Raw genomic sequence first — 24,088 nt, 5'->3', positions numbered from 1 at the left:
TTTATGTGTCAGATACAGATTATGAACCAAATTCTGGCTGCCTTAGATAGAGTCACCTGTCCAAAAATCCACAGATAAGGAGCAAGCAAAGCAAAGCCTGTTGGCCTCGAAACCATCTGGAATGGGAGCTGTACAAGCCCTTTCTCACCTGAGCAGGGCAGGATCACATCTCAGCACAGCAGCATGATGGAACTAGAGATGCATTCTGTGTACATACAACTGGGTCCTAAGGTAACAGTGACACCAGCTTCTTACATCCGTCTCACCCACCTTCTCCCAGAGTGAGGGATTCCAATTACCTCCCAGTTCCTTGTGCCACCACTGCCTCATTGCTGGACATAGCCTGGCATGTACACTGGAATTGTCACCACAGTCAAATCTTGGTCATTCCTCGTCTATATATTTGTGTATGAATCCTCACAGCTGGTGCTGAAAAGCTCCTACTTCAATCCATAGACAATCATATCCTAATGCTCTCTTGTTATTCAGTCTGAGTCTCTCTAATACCTTTTTATAACTTGTTATATCACAGTGCCTTGGTATTTGTATGAGATACCAAAGATCAAAATATTTATGTCAGAGAGGGAGGAAAAACCCCGTCAGCATCTGTTTGCAGAAGTGAGATGGTGGAACTGAAGTGTCAGATAATCTCCCAAAAAGATGTCAGCATTTTCAGCTGCCTGACAGATCTGTCTGCCTCTGTGAGAGTAAACAAGAAAATGGCTCAGCCATTTGGACTGAGTTTAAGGCAAAACAAAGAACAAATTATCCATTTTCTGATCAGATCTCCTGCTCCAGTTTACAGATGTCCGTTTGTGATAAACCCTGTAAGTCCCTTTGGGAACAACGATCAATGCACTGTGTGGCTGGCCAGCCCTGCTGAAGTATTGGCAACTTGGAACTAGAAAAATCTCCTGTAGAAAACAAACCTTCAAACAGTAAAGACAACAGACACACCTCGAAATTCCTCTGCATTTTCAATTTACTGGAAATAAGATTGTCCCACTTAAGACAATTCCATGGAACTGGTCTCCGAATTAATTTGAATTTTGAGTAGGTCTCCTGGGTTAAGTGGAGTTAGATTTATGCTGAAGTAAGAGATTGAACGGAACCCAAATGTCTTTAATACACAGCCTTGATCTTTACCAGGAAATGACAGAGCTTATCAGGATGCCAACCTTACCTCGGTAATAATGAAGAAGTCATCACCGGGCTCTCCCTGCACAACAATTTTTTCCCCATCTTCAAACTGGACAGGTTCCAGTGCATCAGCCACTGTCAGCCGCTCCCATTTGTCCAGGGACTCTAAAATATTGAAGATCATAAAGCTATATTATAAAAATACTCTTAACTTTGGCAGAAGATTCATATCTAAACTGACAGCTCTGCCATGCCTGGTTGTGTTAAAAAAGAAACATTTCTTTTCATCCAGGCACTTTGCACGAACCTCCAGTTGGGAAACATGAATGTATTTATTCATTGTGTCTTAGACTTTAGTAATCACCCAGATAGTAATCTTAAAAGTTGGACAGGAAAAGTTGGCTCTGTTTCCCTACGCCTGCAATCTGACACACAGTGCCCTGATGCTGCCATGGATTGGAGCAGCTGAGGAGCTGTTTGGAGATACCAGTGATGTGGGAGCGCCGGGATTCTCTTACCACATCCCACACCAGATGTCAGGACAAGTCCTACTGTCTTTTCGTCAGAGCTGCTCCCATCTAGTTCCTGATGGGCTGCAGATAAGTGATGCAGAGCACTGATCTCAGAGATGACTCTTGCTCAGGGGCGAGACCAAGCACCACCAGAGCCAATGGCCAGCCCCTGGTGGCACCAGAGGCCTCTGGATTCATGGATGTTTGAGGTGGCACCGCTGTTTCATTTGCCAGCAGGACAGTTTGTAAATTTTCCTTTTCATTCCCCCACTTATAAAGAAAAGTTATAAAACTTCAAAGCAAACTTAAGTAAGAAAACCTGTGTGGTTTAGGAGTAAGGGAGCAAACACAGCCAGCTCCCTGTGGCCTGGGGTCCTCATCACCCACCTGCACCTGCCCCAAATCCCCTACATGTGGTACCTACATGGCAAAGGACAGCCTGCACAGGGCACATCCAGGACTGCTCGCTGTCCCACTGCCCTCCTCCTCCCGCCTGAGGGATGAATTCTCTGTCCTGCCCTTGGAGAGGAGAGGTGCCACCTGTGTCTCTCTCCAATACCCATTTGCATGAGAATTCAAGACAGTGAACTGTACTTGAACTTTTGTACTTTTATCAGATTTGATTGAAAAATTACAGGTTTAAAAGTTATTAAAAGAAACAGATAATACAATGATTTAACCTTCACTGCCTCAAAAAGCTGGGCTAAAATTCGTGTTCCAGAGCTCTGCTGATTCTGACTTGCTATGAACTATTGAACCAATGTAAGTCAAGATATGCTTTTTGACACCAGGATTAGATCTGTGCTGTTCTATCAGACTCTGGTTTCCCCATTTTGTTCAAAATATTTCTTAGAAGTATTGTGTGAGGGTGAAAGAGTTGTTCTTTAGAAGTTAAAAGGCCTTTTGGCTGAACTCAGAAGGGTACACTGAGTCTGGTAATAAAACCAGATAGAAGTGATCAATGCATCAAAGGTAAGTTTTGAGTTGGTTGACACATGTCTTCATGTTTTTATGCCACTTTATGCTTGGGAAATTGTTGTTTCTAACATTTTCCCTACCTATAATCACTACAGCCCTTCCCTGGTGTGTTTGTGACCTTTGCTGCAGCAGCATTAATGTCAAAGACCAAGCCCATATTGTCAATGGAACATTCAAAAACTGCTCTGTTTGACTAAAAATAAGCATAAAACACTTTCATACATACTAGAGAAGGCTTTTTCTTTTTTTTTTTTTTTTAAGGAACTCGGTAATTAACAATGAAAAGAAAGAGTCTCTTGAAACTTCTTCTACAGTTGGCTTTATGAAAAATTCAAAGCTAAATCTAGCTTTAGTCACGAAGTGTCTCTCTTTTGTCTAAGGGAATTGTACCACTACAAATACACTGGTTAATAATTCTTGCAAACAAACGTTATATAGAATATTCTACAAGTTTTAGTCACAGAGTTGAAGTTAAGAATCAAATAAAGTAGATCATATGGAATTTTTTACAATTCCTAAATTGTACGTATCAATTCATGGCTTTATATTTAATTAAACTCCACAGGAAAGATTTAAAATAACTAGTTTTTCCATAACTTGTTCAATACACTATAAGCAGTTACTGATAACCTAAAAAATCCTTAGATTTTAAAAAGAAAAATGTGACTCTTACAATTATATGGCTAATTACAGACACTAGACAGGCCTTGGAAAAAAAACATATATGGAAGAAGTAGGTAGAGGTTTTTCCACCAGGAAATCACAGAGTTCTGACCACATTAAAGGATGAAGTGAAGTTGAATTCTCCGTGCCGTGTTGAAATTTCTAAAATATCTTCCTTCTTCCCAGGTGTCATCTACTTTTTAGACATGTCAAATAGATCCTTACACATTTCACCTAAATTTCCATGTTCCTGCAATGATGTGTTATTTTGTTCACTGCTTTTCTGTACTTAAAAAAGGTTCAAATCTTGAAGTCCTTCCTCTTTTTTCACTGAGATTCAAAAGCCACACTACAAATTAGGCTATAATTACATTGCAAACCGCATGTTTAAGGAAGCACATCTCTGAATAACCTTTCTACTCTGAAATTGTTTTGAGATGTCTCATTGTTGTAATTGCTCCTCATTAGTGCAGGTGCACAGATCCTTTTTTCTTGAAATACTCATTGTAATTTGGTATAATTTGTGCTCTTAATTTAGGAAGATTTAAATTAAGCATAAAAGAAGGTATTTAAATGATGGAAATTTCATTAATAAGTCAGCAACATACTTGGCCTTACTTTAAGCATACAAATATAATTGAAAATTTCATGGATAGCACCTCTCAGAAGTTCAAGTATGCTCTCACTGAGACACTCTCATATTTCAGGTGCTCAAATGGTAAGGTGAATACCATAAACAAGAACCAGAAAATTTTTAAGGACAAATACAAATACTTTAATTATATAGCAAATGAATCCTGAACTGTTTTGTTCCAAATAGCCCCAGTAGAAACATGTTTCTCCTACAGAATCAACAACTCATTGTACTGTCTAACACTGTCCTCCTTATTAGAGGCTTTTGTTCTCCTAATGGTGATTGATTGGTCAGGCATTATGGGTTTGTTGTTTTTCCTACTGAAGGCCGTCAAGAACATGTCCAAATTTCGTGGCTATCACATTAATCAAAGGGAAACAAAATCCAAGGACAAGAAGCTAAACAGATGTTTTAAGAATGTGAGACAGGGGCTGTAAAATGCACAGAAGAAAAAAGATCAGTCTACTTTGATTTGTAAGGTTAGTTTGTTTAGTGCACATAAACACAGTATTCTTGCAGGAAAAAGCTTCTCACCTGTCCCCTGGAAGGATGTAACTAGAGTTTATGACAAATTCATATCTTTGCACTGCTTTCTGCTCCATCCATACGATCTTTAGAGACCAGCAGCTATTGAGAGGTTACCAGTGTGTGCCTGCTCCCATGTTTAATGTGTGCTTCAAATACAAGTTCAGTGCACAGTAAAGATTGAGAAGAACAAGTCCTATAAAGGACCCTTTACACCTTCATTCCTTCAGAAACAACGCAACGTGAGCCCTTCTGTTTGACCACCATTGCTTTCATCGTGCCATCAAAGACCAAAATTCACTCTGCCAACACGTACAACCGCGGAAATAACAGCCAAGTTCCAAAGGGCAACTGACCCAAAATGGAGACCTTGCTCAGGAATTCTTCATACATCTTCCGCTTCCTCAGCGTGCTGCCCTGTTATTACAGGAGAGAGAAAAAGGAGGCAGAACATTACACAAAGTATTTTTGTGATTTCTTCCTACAGCTGCTCTTTTTTTTTTTCTTCCCTCCCCTTCCAACTCTTAAGCATAGCCAGTGTAAACAGCCTCAGGCAAATCTTTCCCCATAAAATGTCTGGGCAAGTTGTATTGCTGATAAGCAAAGACAGAAGGACTCAAATTCAATCCTGGTGTAATTTCACTGACTTCACTGGTGTTACTGGACACTGAGGATGAATTGTATCCATTATTTACAGGCACTCATTTTAAAGCCTGAGCTTCAATTAATTCTTTAGCTAATTCAATATATATCTCGTTGCCGGTGAGGCCCTGCCAGAAGGGAATTTGCAATTACAAAATAGGATAAAACTTAACATGTCCCCATGATGGATCCCATCCTTTTAGGTTAAAAACTCCTTAATGCCAAGAGTATTTATCTGTAATATTCTGTACAGTGTGGTATCTATTGTTACTGCTGAGCAATCTATTCATATTATTATTTTAATGGGATTTAAGCATTCTGTGGCAGACAATCCATCAGTGTATGTGCAGCCACCAGCACAGTCATTCCCCATTCCACTAAGATTTTGTTGGGTGATAAATTACCAAGACACCTTCTGCTCACATAATGTTTGATCACCAAGACAGAAACAATAAGTCACCATTCCAGAACGGATTTTGGAAGACGATTCACGTAGGAATAATTATGATGCAGTTTTACCAATATGAAAATAATGAATTAATCCTTAATTCCTTCTGCAGTGACACAAATGACTTGAAAATCTTCCACAGTACCAAAGAGGAACTCCAGGCTCTGCCTTGGTACCATGCAGTTTGTTCCATACTGATAACACCCCACATCCTTTCTGCCTGGACAGATTCCCTGTGGATGTCGAAGGCTGCCTGGTGCCTGCTAGTCAAATCTACAAGGCACAACACAAGGATGACACGTTCATCTTCTCAAGAAACGGGAGCTAAGGATTCCATTTATTCATAGGCTGGGTAGAGAAGGCAAAAGCAAATGTCAGTGTCTGCCACAGAAAAAGCCACTTCTCTATTCCTCCTTCTCCAAGTGAGCACCTGTAAGTGCTGGAAGCAGAGGCAGAAAGTGAGGATAGAGAAAGGAAAAGGAGAGAAAAAACATTCTGCCCTCCACTGTGAAAGCATCCAAAAGTGTTTAAAGTATGAAAATGAGAAAGGCTGGTGTACTCAAATGCAGTGATATAACTAAGAATTAAACATCATCCCCCTTCCTATATGTGCTGTGCAGGGGGGACTGCAACGATCCCCAAACCAACGTGAATCCTTCCACCAAAAACCAACAGGCTTTGGATCCAGCTTTGGACAAAGCAGCAGCTGAAGCTGCCAGGTGCTCTCCTCTGGGGACAGCTCCCATTTTTGCCCCTTTCCTGGGGCCACCCCTGCTCCAGGACAGCCACAGCACCATCAGGAGCTGCCACTCTCCCCAGGTAGCTCTGGCTCAGCAGCAGCACCAGCTACCGAGGTCTCCCCTTCCGCACCCCGTTCATAATTTCCGAGTCTGGTGATGACAGTTCTCCTCAGCGATAGCATCGGTAACCCCTGTCTGACCTCTCTGTCTGACAAACTTGGTTCTCAACCTCGGGGGGCCCCGAGAGCATTTGAAGTGCCAGAAAGAAAAAAAAATGAAGAACTTCAAACGCAGGAGGCTCTGCAAACCACGCCAGCCCCTGACAGCTCGCTGCGAGACAAAGAATGGAAAACTGGACACTGCGCAGTTGTTGCTTTCCTCCCTGCAATCGAGTGGAAACAAGTCCAGCAAAATTGACAGCTGTGGAAAACCAGATTGGTGGTTTAGTTTGATGGGCTGGGACACCCGGGGACAGATGTGGAAAATGCTTTTTAAATGACTTGTGGACACAGATGAATTTTAAGAAGCAGTAATCAGCAGCCATAAGTGACGCCTGACCACAGCTTCGAGTATTTAGAGAGACCCAGGAAGGTAGGAATTGCAGACATCCCACCTGGCCCAGAGAGGAAGAGCCCATCACTTCCTACAGGAAAACAGGTGTGTTATGTCTTGGCTAAACTAAGCCAGGGCAGCAGTACAGAACCCACAGTGAAGACAAGTGCAAAAGCAAAACTGAAGCGGAAAGAATTAATTAAATGTGCTGTTAAAATGTTTTGTATCGTGACAGTATCTAGAACCTCAGTGGAACTCCACTTAATGCAGGCTACACTGCATTAAATATCCCCTGCCTCAGGATGATCCCACAAAGGTAAAGGAGAAGATGAACCTAGGGAGGAACTAGTGACTGAGGCTTAGGACTCCTGTTTCCCAGCACGTGCACTGAAGCCAAAGGTGACCCAGTAGATGGCTCCTGACTCAACCTGCAGGATGGCTCCATCCATCCCATCTTCTCTCCTGAGGGAGACAAACAACACAGGGGGCACGAGCCACCCAACAGCAGAGCTTCCTCTCAGCGTGCCCAGGCAGGCACAGAAGTTTTCTCTGCCTTTTCAGAGCACCCAAAGCTGGATTCCACTTGGAACAACCAGATCCCAATTTTTTTTCCAGACAGGAGAAACCTCACTCACACTCACACATATTGTTTTCACTTAAAAGTGTTTTCCTGCTCAAGCCTTCACAAGCAGAGTGAGGGGAAGGATTTTGAGAGATCAGTACCTTAAGCAAGCTAGAAACAACCAGCAGTAGAACTCTTACAACCAACCAAACTATGTGCTTATTTCCACTGGTATTAACCATCTTTTCTCCCATGAAACAGAGAACATAGAATTATAGAATCACAGAGCGGCTTGGGTTGGAAGGGACCTTAAAGATATCTAGGTACTTCCCACCTTCCTTGACTGGCCTTATATTCCCCTCTCATCCCCTTCCATAGCCTTAATGTCACCTCTGACTCCTGAAGTCCTTTTTACACTTGTTTTATTTGGTCTAGTCACTTCACCCAAATTGCTGAGGCCACTGGTATGAACAGCATCACAACCTTCTCTCCTAATTGAAGTGCCAGCCAGCACATTCCCTGGGACATGTGCTGAGCCTGTTCTCATGCAATATTTTCATGGATCTTCTAGAAGCAGCAACAAATCAGACAGTAATAATACCTACAGACTATGAGATGCTATGAGAGCTTGCCAGAGCAGGAAAATAACAAGAAAGGACCTGGAGACATTAGAAACTGGACTAGAAAATAATAGAATGAGCTTCCATTGGGAAAAAACAGCTAAGAAAAAGAAATCCAGAGCAGAGATGTCTGACAAACAGAAGACCTGAAAGTTGTAAAGCTGAAAGAGATTTACAGACAGTAGGTGAGACCTGCATCAGACTGCAACAAGAACACAGCCAAGGCTATTTTGGTCTGTACATGCCAAGATATCATTCAGGAATGAAGTTTAGAGGCTCCACCTCCGTGGCTCAGATGTGACGGCGCCTGGTGTGCTACATTCTGTCTCGGTACCTCTTCCCCAGAAATGTGCTCCCAAATCCCACAGAGCTTGAAGAAAGGCTAAAACACTCGGGGAGAGCTGATAAGGAAGGAGCAAAACAAATTCAGCCTGTAGTTGTTGGCTCAGCACTGGGATCATAGGTATGTCATCCTCATAGCTGGCACGCACTGTGGCAAGGTTTTAAGTAGACAGTGATAATCATCTACAGATATATGACAGAAGGAGAGGGCAATTCAGTACAGCATAACTTGACATAACTCAAAGTAATAGGAGAAAATTAAGAAAATCTAATTTAAGATCAATATCAAAAAAGTTTTCCCAATGTAAGAATTATTCTCTTGCAGAGAAGTTTCCCAAGGGAAGCGGTAGAAATCTTACTGCTTAAGCCAGATAAAAACAATAGTAAATGTACATGAATAATTCTGCACTGGCAGGGTTCTTGATGGCATGTTTTAAGAAGTCTCTATTAATTCTGCTTTTTTTCTAACCTATTAATATCTTATTTCAATAGTCTCTGCTTCTCCCTCTCCCCCCTTTCCTTTGTTCACTTTCTCCCTGGTTCTGAGCTGTCATGCACAAACTCATCTCCTTAAAGACAGTGGTTCCCATTAACTACGAAGCCTCGTTAATATTCCAAGCTGCAGTGCTCCTCCCTGAGACAATCCCAAGGAGAAACAAGATCACTGGCGTTTGTCACATCCACACAGAAAAGGGCCCAAAGCCAGTTTTAGGACCACTTAATGTAGCAAGCACCAGGCTTAGCTTAAGCAGTACACAGGCTGGGAAAAATGAATGCCCCAGAGATTGTAACAGGTCTTTCTGAGATCCTATTCAACATCTGTTTCATCTCTTTTCCAATTGCCCTTTCTTCACCTTCCTTGTTTTCTTCCATTTTTCCTCCCACTCCTCCAGTCTGATCTTTCTTTCTCCCTCCAGCGCTCTTTGTGTCTTCTTTCTTGCTTCATTTTTTCAGGTGGAGTTGATTGGGTCCTTCCTAGAAATTCCCACCTTCAGTGAGGAGCCAAACAAATGTCTACTGAACGGCAAAGCATGACTCAGGTTTCAAATAAAGAGTTATCCTGGCAGGAGGTGCCGGAATGGCCTTCTGGACTGCTGCAGCTCCATGTAATCCCTGCACAACCTGATACTGAATGATGCTTTGGGTGTGCATTCTGACAGGAGCATGAAAGAAAGAGTCTCTGTGCATACTGGCCATGATCCACAGCAAATCAGCCCCCACGATCCCTGTGCTTTATTCCACAGATGTCAGATGGATTGCAGCCTTTGGATTTGCTTTATGCTCTGGCCACTACACAACCTACATTTTATAGCAACACAAAGTCCTCCTGATTTCATTTTCTCTGAGCAGAAAAAAAAGCACTTGTTAGAGGATTTGTTCTCAGGTTCAAAGTTGTGAAAAGACGGTAGAAGAAACCAAGAAGAGCATAAATAAAATGAAGTGTAAGATCAGGAACTGACTAACCTTGATTTGTCATGACTTACATCCCAATACTACAACTCCCTTTCTGTGAGCAAAGTTTGCCAAATAGGCAAAAAGTATTGTATCCTGTACAACTCCACTCTCAGAGCCAGGTATCTTGGACCATGGGAACTAGAGGATAGTTAAATTATCCTCAATCAAGTCTTCTTAAAGAAGAAATTGCAAGAAATTAATACTTCAAATTTTCTTAGTCTGGGAACTGAATTGTCTAGGGGATCAATCTGATGTTGGGATACAGACATTTGCTTCTCTGGTATTTGTGGTATTTGCTATATTTAGAATACAAATATTGTACTACCCTGGGATGTTCCCCATTCTGAGATGCTCTTGAATCCAAATTGCAAAGAAGAGAGCAGCAACTGAATTCCATGAGAAGCTTATGGCAAAAAAAAATCCTTTGCAGCTCTCCCAGAAGAATGTAAGTAAATAAATATTGAATATATACACAAATGTGTGTGTCTGTGCTTATGTGTGCACATGCAGAGAACATACACATAAAAAAATTTGCAACAGAGTGAAAAGTATGCGACTCAGCAAAGATTATTTCATTAAATAATTGGAACACACAGATGGACAGATAATTTGTGAGTGTACCAAGGGGGAACACGTTGAAGTGGTTTTTTGTAACCCATCTAGTACAGTGAATTTCATGGTGTAATACTTTTTCAAGGACTGCAGTGAAAGTCAAGCAAATCCTGACAGAAGGACCTATCCCAACGTTTACAGTCATCACAGCTGCTAAAACAAACTTGAATGTGACATTCAAGACATCAGGGTACCTAAGCTGAGAGAATGAAAGAAATATATCTGTTTCAACAAACTTCCTTTGGGACTGGCTAAATAATAAATGGATGACAAGTGTAACTAAAAACCAGCAGGAACTTTCTGCATCAGGCTTTGTCCATCCATAAAAAGGAAAACCCAAACTCCAAACCTCCTGAAATGCATTTTATTCATACCATAAACCAGTCAGGACCAATGAGACACATAAGTGGGGAAAATGGCACTAAACAGAAATCAAAACTAGAAATTACTAAATGCAAAGCAAAGAACCAAAACAGCGCCTGCAAAGAGAAACGAGGTGGAGAGTCAAGTGTCTCATGACAGGATAAAATCTTTTTGGCAAGTGTGGATCCGAAGGCATGATTTGCAAATAAATATTTACAACCCGAATAAAATTTCAACACTAGGCTGAGAAAACACGGGGTTGGTCACGGCAGGGAAGGAATGCAGACAAGAGAAATAACTATCTTGGGTTATGGAGGGGCTTTATCTGACTACAGAAAAAAAACATGACTTGGGGAGAAAAAGGTCATTGATCCCTTGGACAAAAGGGCTCGCAACCAGAAAACTAAAAGAAAAGAAAAACCTGCTCACTCACAAGTTTTACCAGCTTAAATGACAGATTTCAAAAATATCCTAAATGTTACTACCTCTTATTTAAAGGTAGAAGCATTTCTATGTCTAAAATACCCAGTTAGAGGCTAAATGGCAGGAAACCATGTTTCTGGGACTTGAAAGGCAGCTACTTAATACATCTTGAAACTGAACACAGCAAAACCAGCCCCGTAATGGTGGAGTTCGCTTCAAGTATGAAATGCAGCCACTGAAACATGATGTAATTAATTCTTAGGCTTGAGGAAATGTGCAGAGAGCCACTGTAACCTGCCCTCACACGACTGCACAAAGACAGGTGTCTGATTTCACCTACAGCAAAGAAATTATCCACCCTGCACCTACAAATAAATGGGAAGATGACAGAATTCATGTAGTGTGTGGATGGCTAAATTGCATTCACCAGGAACAGCATTGAAAATTGAACATCTTCTATACCTGCAGCAATTAATTCACCATGCTACTTGAAATATTTCCTATCTGAGTATTGGGAATAGTGCAATCATGCTGTCTGGGTGTCTAATGCAATGTACAGACCACCAATTTTCATTGGCCCCAACTGTAAAAAAAACCCAAGAAGAGACAGAGGGAAAGAAAACACATCCATGCTAATTTAAAGGTCTCATCAATAGCAGAAACTGAGCTTGCTAGGTAAGGTAGAGCAGTCAAGAGAATATGTAAATTAATTTGAAAAGCACTTAGCATTACACTAGAATCAATTAGAAGTATCTCCATAATATTCAAGTTATATGTATGAATAAAGTCTTTTCCACTTGGGACTTGAAATCCTTCTAGCAAATTCCTGTCTCTGCATCAAGTATTCATCCTCTGAAGGGTGCTTTGAGATGATAATGGACACATGACCAAACCTGACAGCTCACAGAGCTGGATGATGTCAGGTACCACTAGTTCCATCAACACTAACACTGAAATCACCTCTGGGCTGCTAAGCCTGTGAATCTGTCCCTTCAATTCCTCAGTAGCAAGGTTACAGGCAGCTGCAAAAAGCTCTGCTTAAAAAGCCAAGGAATATGTGTCTTGTCCTGACATTTATTTCCCTCCTACACTTCTACTCTTTTGTATTTTGGATTCTTCTTTGTGGCATGCAGGTCCATCACACCAGTTATCCCAGGCATCCCTCCACTGCATCCACGTAGGACACGGGACAAAGAAGCTGGATGTGCCTCTTATATCTCTTTAGAAATTCTCCTGCTCTATGTTTTAGAAATATCTTTCAGAAATACCTCTGCCTGCTTCTCTGCACTGGGAAGCTTTCAAAACTATTCATCCTGCTTACCCACAAGAGAAAAGACAGTACATTTCTCATCATTATTCCTCTATTTTGTCCTGGAGCCATCAGGCTGAATATTTTGGGATAGAGTAAATTTCCATTAGATGTGCTCTCCTAGATGTCAGTGTGAATTTTGTTTATGTGACACCGAACTCAGCCCTTGAAATGTGGAGTGAACACCAGCAATACTCATACAGACATCCAACAGGATAAATAAAGATCACTCTTACACTCTGTGGTTAAGAATTAAACATTTAGGTGTAAAATCTTCTCAATTTCTTTCCTAATTTTTCTGTTTTCCATGACATCCACTGGAAATATAGGTGATCTCAAAATGTACACTCCTTTATTAGTCTGAGAGCATAGTGTCATTTTCTCCAGATCAGAATGGAACAATGCAGCTTTTAGAAAAAAGTCATGTTGAGAAAGAAGCTTTACATAGAGTTACGTCTGTTAATTATCAAAAAGAAAGGAATATTTCAAGGAGAAGGAAGATATGCACATGGACATTGGAAACAAACTCATAAAAAAGTTATGACTTTGCTGAAGTTAATTATCTGTCCAAGTTTCCACTATAAACTCACCACTCAAGAACCAACATCAAATCCATAAGCTCACACACACCCCCCAGGTGCCACAAAGGTCTGCTGAGCTTTGCTGCAGGGCTGAGGGAGTTTGAAAGGAGCAGAGCAATGAATCATTGGCAGGGGCTCTGCAGCTCCCATCCCATGATACCTGTGGCTGGGTGCTGGCTAACACAGATGGGGGGCACAGTCCAACCAGGACTCTTTTATTATTTTAGTGGAGCTGGATTTACTTTCTATCACCTGCTTTGAGGAATATAACACAAGTTCAGGCAAAGACTTCATAGGCAAGGGGTGCTGCTGAGAGACATTTCAAGGCTCATCATAAGGAGAGGATTTGCAGAGCTTTGGTGGGTACCAGAGGCCTCCTGAGGTTTTCATTCATGTACAGCAGTTACGCATAATGTTATTCAGTTGAATTTCTGACTCAGCGTCTTTCTGCTGAATCCTGTCCCCATTTCTTTCAGTTCACTTAATTCAGTTACTCAATGTTTTTGTCATGTCCGCTCTCTTTTGTGCAGAAGCACAGACTGCACAGCCTTCTATCACCAGAGCACTCTGACTGAACACAGAAGTGCTGGCGCTACAAAAGATAAAATGTAAAAATACCAACTCCATAGACGAGCCCTTCTCCATAAACTTACCATTAAAATGCGTCTGTAGCTGTCCCTGTCGATGCCCCAGAGCTTCAGGTCTGTCTTGGCCTTGACAGTGGCAGCCCGGGGTGTTCCATAGATCAGTGCCAGCTCCCCGAAGCTGCCTCCTTCTCCAATGCTGGTGACCCACTCCCCGTTGACATAAACCTACCACGGCACAAGACAAAACAAGAAGTAAGAGCAGTTTGGGGGCTGAGATGCAGTTCTCCTTCTACTGCCAGTTACCCAAAAGGCTGTTAGTAATTTCCTTTCATCAGCTCTGGGGACACAGAAGGAAAACAAGAGCGTAACACTTTCTGCAGTCAGTCCCCAAAGAGGGCAACAACCTGTTCTGTGGACAGAATTTCAAGTTGTCTTGCTTCAGTACAATGACTGTATTTACTCTCCGAGTTTTCAGCTCCCATGGTTAACTGGCATCATGTTTTCCCTCTTGTGTTCAAGGCTCAGGCAGTCAACAAGCAGAACTGTCACAACTTTGGCTTTTTATTAACACTGTCAGACTTGAAAGGAAGGAGATTTGTTGATATGTGTAATGAGGGTTGCTGAAAAGCACCATGGCCATGAAATGAAAAACAGTCAAAACAAGGAAATATCTTTTCAAAAGAAACATTTTTTTTCCCTTCCCTAAGCCTAGTGCTTCCAACAACCCTTTAAATATAAGTATACAGATCTCCTTCTCCCTTAGTGAAGATGACTTAAGTGCTTTGGGCTTGAGAAGCTCTGTGTAGAACTACCCTTTGTCTTTAACATCAGCTGTACAGAACTCGGGAAGCAGTGTTTGACCCACAGTCTATTTAGGTACCTCTTGGAACATGGTACAGTTCTATACCACTATCACGGTATTTTTCCTGGATTATGTCTAATTTGAGAAGAATTCCACTTGGGTACTATGTGAAACCTTCCCTGGAGGAAGGGGCCTTGTGGAGGTGCTTTCCACTGGGCTGCATTTTCCTCTCCACTCAAGGACAATACAGCTCAAGAGACATCACAGTGTATGCAAAGGCTGGTGTGGACTGTGCATTCTAAGGCTTGCTGCCATAAACTACACAATAAACCCTTTTAATTCTGTTAATGTGTCCGTGAGTTTGGAGGGAAGGAAAGGCTGGGTGCCCCAGTGCAGAGTATATCCCAAACTGTTACAGACCAGTAACAGCAGAAATCAACCAGAATTAATTTCATTTGTTTGGAAGTTCTGTGAAGAAAAATACTAAGAAAATAGGCAGGTATTCTCATCTTAAGAAGAGAAGTTTTGCAAAGGCAGAGATCATAACCTAATACCAATTACTGAATAATAAGCCAGCAGGTTTTAAAAAATATATGAATTAGGGCTGTGTTCAAGCTGGGCATGAGAAAAGATGGTGACCAAAATAAATGAACTGGGGTCAAAATTCAACAACCTGTCAGTATTAATTTTACTTCTGTCTTCCTTCTATGATGAAAAGGCATATTACAAAATACAGCTGGAATCAATCCCAATTTATCTTCACAATATTCAATTAAGATTTTCTCCAGCTCCTACTGAGGTCAGTGAAATTCTGGTTCAGTAGGAGATGGATAAGGCCACAGAGCAGTTCAGCTGATCAAGAGACCTCTTGGGTATCAGCTGAAAAGGAGCAGCATTGCTGAACTCCAGGCAATGTGGTGGCTCCTGGTGCTCCTGGAACATCTGAGGATAAAGGGGCTGAAAAATAAAGGGTAAAAATAATCCCAAACAGGTAGGTGGTAGCAGACTGCCAAGAAAGAGCTCAAGCCACAAAAGCTATAGCTTCATTTCTTCACCATGACAGAAGGAATGTCACACGGGAGAATATCACATAAGAGAATAGTAACAGCCTTTCCTTTCAAACTTTCACACAGAGAGAAAATCTCACAGAACACTGAATCTACTTTTGATTTCCCTCATGATGAAAAAATGAAAGCAAAGAAGTTTTAAAAAAGCCAGGAAAACCCAGCACTTTCCTGGTGAAACAAGCAGGTAATTCTGTGGCTCCTGGATCTTTTTTTTTTTTTTTGTGAGACAAGCATGAGAAATGGATGAATAAAAGGAGGGTTCTGAAAGGCTTGTAATGTAGTGAGAATGTATGAACATTTCTAAACTCTATTAATTCATTGCAAAATTGTCCAGATGCATATTTGACTGTAGGGATACTCTCCTTCTGTGGGAATTTCACTGGATGGACCCAGGGTTTGCTACAGTACAGTAATCCATGTGTCCCCAGTAATGTCTCAGGGATGATGGCAAAAATCTAATAATGCCAATGAGTTTGGGACCACATGTCAACTGACATGGTACCCTTGACTCTTTTTCAGCACACCAAGAGTGTGTGTGTTTCTATATGTTCTTTTGTTGAAAAACACAGATTTTGTTGTTGCAGAATGGTCTGAATTATAGGCAGGAAATAAAACTCATTCCAACACGTATTTTTAAAGCAATATGGTGACATTTCTTGTTAAAGCAGTGTGCAGGGTGTGACTGCGGCCCAGAGAGGGGAATTCTGCTGGTAAAACTCAAGTTTGAGCGAGTGAAGGATGGACATTTAATGTTGCACAGTTGTTATAAACGAGAGGCTACTGCTCTACTCTAAGACTCCTTTAATTTTGCTGTCTTACTTGACAAGACTCTCCAAAACATGTTTGACATCTCGCCTTAAACAGTTTATGCAAATGGTCATTCGTCCACCCCGAGGGTGTCAGGTTCAAAGTACTCTGAGGTGAAACCAAATCACTGATCTGACAGTCTTTGGGCCCAGCATTCACTCCCCCAATAAAAATGTCATTTCAAATATCAATCTCTGAAAGAGAAAACAGCTCGAGAATAAGTTATTTTCTAGAAGGAAAACCATTGCACTTCATTCTCTGCAAAGGCCTAAGTAAACAATCTACTTTTGTCTTTATGATGAAGTTAAAGTGCATTGATGGCACACTACAAAGCCATCCTGCCCTTTAACAGAGTTCGGCTCCACTATAAATCCCTTTAAAATAGATTAAAAAAAAAAAAAGAAGTAGAAAGGAAAGTAGCTCTGTTTGTAAGGTGTGGGAAGCAAAGCTATTTTAGGCTCAGAACAGCTTATGAAAGCCAATGTTATATGGCAGCAGCTCAGATGATCTCCCTATTTATCCTAAAAAATGCTGGGCTGAGGTTTTGGCTCAGCCAGTTTTAGGCATCTGTGAACTCTCACCAAAGTGGTGAGTACATAAATGAATTACTCCTAATTTTCACTTGAGCTGTCAATCACAGGTCTGTAACAGCTGGAACCTTCTTTCATGCAGCTGAGGAGGAAAGTAGAACTTCAGATGCCCAAATATGTCCAAGCCCTCAGGACCACCTACTTTTCACACATGGAAAGTACTTTAGATGTCTATTGTTGTTGCATGAGCACTCCAGTTTTTGCAGGCTTGAGAATCACACAGCTTTCTCGTTCCATTATATTTTAGGAGGCAAACAGGAAAAATCTCCTGTGAACATCAGTATTTCCTTTCTTCATGGGCTGTGATATCCATGGGCACTGACTGTGGGAGAAGATGCAGAATCATACAATGCTCAATGCAACAGGATTTGGATCTGGGCCTCACTCACCTTCATGTTCTCCAGAGATGCAAAAAGGGACCTTGCCGTGAGCAGGGATGCAGCCATTTTACTTTGAAGGCAGGATATGAATGTCTGTCTCTGAGCTTCACTGGAGTGAATTTATCTTTCCTTTAATTTTGTATGGTTGATTTCAAGTTAATTTCTAGCCTTTATTTTTTGCTGCCACTTTGCGATCTATGTGGACAATCTAATTTGTTCCAGGCATTGCAACTCTTACATCTTAAATCCCCTCCCTTGGATCTGTTTGCGATTTGGGCTTTGTGTCTTGTTAAGCCTTAATATTTGTTATCCAAACAAGAAGATGAGTTTTATTTATTCTTGGAAAAATAAACAAGCCTTAGACACGAAGGGTATTTATATGTGGGTAGTTTTCTCAAAGCCAGTGTTTTATTTGTAGTTTGAATTTGAATATATGAACTTGGAGACTGCCTTAAGAATCCTTAAAAATTCAAGTTGAAAAACTCCAAACTTTGAAATGTTCTTCTTCAAATTTCAAACGGCAACCTTTTGAAATTAGGAAAATCATTGATGATGGAAGAATTCAAACCAGAAGCAATCTAGGGAATCTAACCATTAAATATAACTAGTTCTAAAATCCAACAGAATTCTCACACAAAACACTGTGCAATTTTCATCTTTGTATATACAAATTAGACAGTTTGTATATACAAATAAGGGCTCAAGAAGATTTGACCTACAATCAAGAGACAGTCTTATCTATTATCCATAATATTCATGTAGAGGTCCACATGGAGATCTACACAGTAAATACAGAACCTATTTAAGAAAAAAAAACACTGAAAAGTTTTCATTTTGATTTTCGCCATGCTACAGTTCGACTGCTGTTGTTTTACAAGAAGAAAACCTGAGAATGCCTGTAGAGAAAGTTGCTGTGACATTACATAGAAAAGGAAGTTGCTGAGTCTAAAAAAATAATACATCTGTTTGCAAAAGGGTAGTCAGCGGTGCTTTTTAAAGTAAAAAATGTGAGGTTATGAGATTAAAATAAACAGGAAGTCATTTTATATTTAGAAATATGGATTAGAGATTTTTGCAAGTCATATTTTAGCAGGTACTTTCAACATCTTTACTGGAAACTATAATTAAAGCTCTGCCAGCTACTTTTTGGCACATGTTCCCATTTGTCTGAGCAGGAAAGCTTCCAGTAGACAATTGACCTCTAAGACTTCAAAGTTTGTGCCATCATCTACCTAGTGAACACTTTACCCATCTGCAGGGAGAGATCATGAGTTAACAATTCTCCTCAACCCTGACGTGCTGAGGAGGAAGACTGTGACTGATAACGCCATAATGTCCTTTCCCACCCAATGCCAGCTTTGGTCAAGATACACCTGGTTTGTAGGATACAGGATATAAGAGAAAAACTCCAGGCCTTCTAAGACCTATCTCATTCTGATTCTAAAATCCTTTCTTTTACATAGGAAAATTTATGCCCTCCCCTTGGTCCATAGTCCGTGTAGAGCGTGCTTGCCAATGGAAGGGTTTGGAGTCTCCTGTGTTTCTCCACAGTAATACTGAGAAGAAAACGTACAGATACTTTAATTCTGTGCTATCAGTGCCTGTGTACACCCCAAGAAAACGTAAGAGTTGAGAATTAAGTGTTATTATATTAAAAAATATTTTATCGTACTTCTAATTTGACTCAGATTATTTTGTAAGGGAAAATATTAGAAAGCTCTTACTTACTCTTTGGAGTGCCTGTGCCAAAACTCCAACAAAAATTACTTTTTAATGCTGCAGTTTTTTAAACTCAGAACACCACACACTGACCTTGTTATTCTCACTTTGTTGGTGGTTTCTGTTTGGTTTTGGTTGCTTGGTTGATAGATTTTATTGGGGTTTCTTTCAGTTTTGCCATGACTTTCTTCCGGGGTAGGAATTTTATGATGGCACATGCAACCTCCTTTACATGTGTCTTTGCATGTGCGTGGAAAATCTGGGTGCTTATCAGTCATGATGCTCTGAGAGTAAATTGCTCCTTGAATCCACCAGTCCTGGAATACCTGCCACTTCCAAGCAGATCAGGGAAGTAATTACAGCAGAGAGCCTGGCCAGGGGTTAAAGCCTCCATGCACATGCCAACACCAGCTGAACCAGGCAGAAAATGGCTCGAGGCTCTAAGTCTCAGGGTCAATTGTCTACACTCCAAGTCGCTTTTTTTCATGGAGAAGTGTGGAAGCATGCCAAAAAACTATCTGGCAAGGCTTAAATGAACTGCAGCTCGCTTACTAGCGGTCTGCAGTTCCTTCAGACAATAAGGATTTCAGCGGTTCTGCCCAGAAAGTGGGAGAACTCTTCTGGGGAGCACTATAGGTGGTGTGATAGTGCAGGCCCAGGGGATCTGGGAGCTGCTGCCTTACACAGGAGCAAGTGAGTCTGAATCAGTGGCCCCGGTACAGGCTTGCTCTGGAGAGGGAAATGGGATCATCTCCCTGCAGCTTCTCAGCAGGGAACTTCTGTAGCTACCAGGGTGTAGCTCCTGGACAAGCAAACGCCTTGAGCCTTCCACAGCATCTTGCATTGGAATTCAGGGTGTGTTTTGGCTGAAGTTTTAGGAACAGCTTAGGAAGCAGAGAGCACCAAACTGACACAGGGAGAGCAGGGGTAAGGTGGAGCAGGATGCACCTTGGAGGATGCTGAGGTGGGACAGTACAAGAGCTGGTCACAGAAGAGTTTGGCAAGACTTATGTGGTCAGGAGCTTTGGTTGTCTGTGGAATAAGATCAGTTCAAATTACATTTTTAAGTCTTGCCAGTAAGTGTTTGTCCAACAGGACATGTCTCTACATGTCTCTGAGAAGTGTCAGGATGACATTATGTGAATCTGTCCATTTTGATCTGTCCTACTAGCTATAGGCTGATTTTAGGGGAATAGGGATTGAGAAGGCTCATGAAATCAAAGTTGCAATCTACTCAATGAAACCCCATTTTGACAGTGTTTTGTAAGAGCAATACGTGCATCTCTTTTGCAATTAATTGCAAGGGTTTTGCAGACTGTTTTCAGATGTCATTCAGTCCCTCACTATCCCTAAGCCAAACACTGAAGAAAGCTTTCCTAAGGGTTTTGAGTGAGGACAAATTATTTTTAAAGAGGATTAATCTATAACTTCAACATGTGCATTTGCGAGTGTTTGTGGGTCTGATTCAAAGCCAGTGAACTCATTAGGCTCCCTATCGGTCCCTGACCAATTATTTTAAAACTAAGTTTTAACACTGTTCTATAAATATTGCTCTTTTATTTTCTGGCCCTGTGGATGTGGCAATGTTTGCTACTGAGAGGTACATCTGATAGGAACAGTGAGTCAGACGGATTTCCTGAGGAGCAACTTCCAGAGGCAGAGGCAGCGTGTGAGGTTTCTCAATTCCCAACAATACCAATTAGATGGTCTCCTCACACAAACAGACTGCTAAAAAAAATAACTTTCACTAAAATAGCTCCAAGCCTCCTGCCTGGGTTTAAAATAAATCACCTTCTTCTTTAAATATGCCAAACAAAACTCATGTGGGCATCTGAAGAGCAAAGTTGCTAATGAGCAAGCCTGTCCTACCCGACATCTGTGGATATGTAAGATGTGTGTAGGAACTTGTAGCAAAACTGCAAAAGGGTGAGTTTCATACAGAATAAAAATTATAAGAGGTGAATAGTTTATGATTTGGAAGGCAGGTTCAGAAAGAAGCTTCTTTTCAAAGACTTGCTGATTAAACCACTGCATACTCCCGTAAACATTTTGTGGTCTAACAGATCACTTTACACTTATAATAATCCTTCCTTTATTAATATGCTGCATTGTTCGTATATTTGGACCTAATTTTAAAAGCAAATTAAGGTTTCTAAGATGAAACTCACTGCCTGAGGCTGTATCTCAATTTGTGAAAAAAACTCCAAACAACACATGAGCTAAGCTAACTGATTAAAGACAATATTTTCCTTATGGTTGATCTAAACCCTCGGGTGCATTCCAGCATGGTGGCCTGCTCTGCCAAAGACTGCACACCTCCAGGTGTGGTTAGGGCTCTGAAGATAATGTCATTTGCTTCGTTTTGATACCATATTTTCCTGCTTAGAATGGACAAATAAGCTAGGATGTAAAACATGCCAATTTCAAAATTATGAACAAATGACTCAACACAACAAAAGCAAGGTGATGAAATGAATGCTGTGAAATCTAGTTCAAGAAGAAAAGAGTCAGAACCACAGCACATGGCTGGCTCAAGCTGCATGCCAAAGCACACAGTTTTATTATGTAGCTTCAAAATAAATATTATACTGCAAGGGTGTACTTACATCCACCTCGCCTTGGTCAATCACATAGAAGTTGTCTCCTTCATCACCTGGAAGCAAAATACAAAAGGTGATTGTTTCCTGAAGGTCTGCCAAGCTATTCAATAACTTCCTGCCCCTGTATTTAATCCTGTACATATTTGCACAGGTTTGTACACCAGATTACTTACAGAGAGATTAATTTTCTGAAACATCCTTGCCTATTTGCCTTCATAAATCAAAGTATCGCTATGATTTCTTGCTATTAATATCTTTCAATTGCATTAATTTATCTCTTTTGATTGATTCAACACTTCATTCACTGTAAACACCCAAGATAATATAGCCTGAGGGTAATGAAGTCCTCCACAACGTGCTGCAGGCATGCAGGTAAGTTGCCAAGTGCGATAACTCTGATACAGCACAATGCGGTGTTGAATATTCCCAACAACCATAAAAATATTTTCCATCTCTAATTACTCTCAGCCAGCCTGTGCCACCCTTATGCATTCTAAGCTGAGGTTTACTTCCTGACTATCTTCAGTTAAGGAATGAAGAGCTTAATTTGAGTGCTGTTTATCTACATTTAACTGTAGCACATTGAAACCCTGGAGATCTACTAGTGTGGTTTTGTAGGAGACCTCTCCATTTGTAGCAAAAGACCTGCATCCATGAACTTATGATATAGCTGCACACTTAGATGCTTTTGGAATATGGTTATTCTTTCCATTAAGCAAAGAGGGTGAAATCTCAAATGGAGAGATGTGAATTATACAACCTTAGCAAACATAAAAGAGGAAAGGATTACCCTGTTGTATGACTGTTTCTCCTGCAATGTGTGTGACAGGGAACATGGCATCGAATATGTCACTGGAAAAAAAAAAAAGAAACATTTATTAATAAATAAGACCTATTTCTTATCTAGCCAGTAGACCTACCTTCATTGTTTATTTAGCCTTTGTTAGCAGATTTTGCAGAAAAAGAAAAGGAGAATTTTAGCTGTAACTGATTCCTGCTCAGCAAGGAATCAAAATAACCAGTTATGCACAGTCCGTGGTTTAAAACTAAGCGAGACCATGATTCAGTGCGTGTTATTTTGAAAGAACTCCTGAATTATATGCAGAAAGGAACTTCTTGCAGCACTGCACAAACTAGCCAGCCTGAGTATTGCACCGTCTAAGCAGAGAGATTTGGGATTTCAGCTGCCATGGGTCTGTGCCCCAGCAGTGATTGCCAGATGCCCAAACAGGAGCTCTCCTCTTCTGAACATCTGGCCTCCCATTTACAAGCAAAACCTGTTCCACAGTACAGAGCACACTTGGAAAGGTAGATGGCTCTAAATTAACGCAGCATAAGAGCTGGCAGGAGACTGCACTCGCAGTGCAGAAGAGGCCAAACTCTGAAAATCTCAGCGAGTTGCTCGTGAGAAGAGAAACTGAGCGATGCTACAGAAAGAGGGGAGCTGCAGAAGAGCCTTGTACTCATTAATCACAGCTGAATTACACACCTTGCCATGTCTCCAGCACACTGTCACATAGCCTTAAAAGGCCAGGCAGAGCAGTAGGGACGGGAACACACCCTGCACCAACACTTCGGGCAACTTGCCCAAATCCAGTCCTTTGTTTATTGAGGGAGACAGCAGGCTTCGTGGAGCCAGGGCTTCCTTTCCCCACATCAGATTTTGGGGAACTTATTTTCAGAAGCATGAACCACATCGAGATGGGCACTCCCCACCTCTCTTCCCCTTCCTATGCATCAGCCTCAAGGGCTAAAGGAAATAGCTCCCCAACACAAACAAAAGGCAGCAAGAGGGGATTGTTAACTAGTCTCTTCCCTGGTCTGGCCTGGGAATGGTCCATCCAGGGACCACTGACAACAGCAGCAAGATGAAACACTTCAGCCTGGAATGGAGCAAAGCCCTCACAACCATGATGGAACATGAACAGTGGAGAAACCCAAAATTTTCATCAAAATAGCCAGAAGATCAGCAAACAAACCCATGAAACCTATGCTACATTTCAATGCCTTATATGGAAAATGCATATTGTAAAATCCCATTATTAGCTTATTTCCTGTTCAACTGTTCCAGACTCTATTCAGGCTCAGTTCTAGGAAATGTTTCACTCTTAAGTTCAAATTGCTCATGTCTTTCCTCTTGAGCAGTCTGGATGTTTTTGCTCAGTATCACAGCTCTGCATTAGGAGAACTGGGAGATTTCAGACCAGGCAGCTCCCGTGGCTCCGCAGCACCTGCAAGGGATGCTCAGCCATGACCTAAATATAACAAAACAATGTATTTCACCCCTGTTGTTTCATCAGGCCCACTCCATGCTATTCCTACTCACATCCAGGAAACACCTCCACCACGGATACAAAGCCCGCTCCAAGGCATCAAGGAGGAACTTCTTTCTCACCTTGTTTTGGGCACCGACGTAAAGACCTATAATAAATTAC

At 41.2% G+C, this 24,088-nt stretch overlaps 1 protein-coding gene across 2 annotated transcripts in view; it reads right to left on the bottom strand.

Annotated features, from left to right (window-relative positions):
- The window catches only part of PRKAR1B (protein kinase cAMP-dependent type I regulatory subunit beta), a 92,971-nt gene that overhangs the window by 18,873 nt on the left and 50,010 nt on the right, over window positions 1-24,088 (bottom strand). For both annotated transcript variants that reach the window (XM_027683634.1, XM_027683635.1), the window contains exons 5-9: window positions 22,444-22,505; window positions 21,660-21,706; window positions 13,755-13,913; window positions 4,809-4,869; window positions 1,184-1,305 (exon numbers count right to left, since the gene is read on the bottom strand). In XM_027683634.1, coding sequence (XP_027539435.1) covers window positions 1,184-1,305; window positions 4,809-4,869; window positions 13,755-13,913; window positions 21,660-21,706; window positions 22,444-22,505 — 451 coding nt within the window. The remainder of the gene's footprint in view (window positions 1-1,183; window positions 1,306-4,808; window positions 4,870-13,754; window positions 13,914-21,659; window positions 21,707-22,443; window positions 22,506-24,088) is intronic.

This window comes from Neopelma chrysocephalum, unplaced genomic scaffold (assembly GCF_003984885.1).
Source record: "Neopelma chrysocephalum unplaced genomic scaffold, ASM398488v2 Primary Assembly neopelma1_65, whole genome shotgun sequence".
NCBI classification, from domain to species: domain Eukaryota; kingdom Metazoa; phylum Chordata; class Aves; order Passeriformes; family Pipridae; genus Neopelma; species Neopelma chrysocephalum.
The sequence above is the reverse complement of the archived record's forward strand: the minus strand, read 5'-3'. Positions and strand labels throughout refer to the sequence as shown.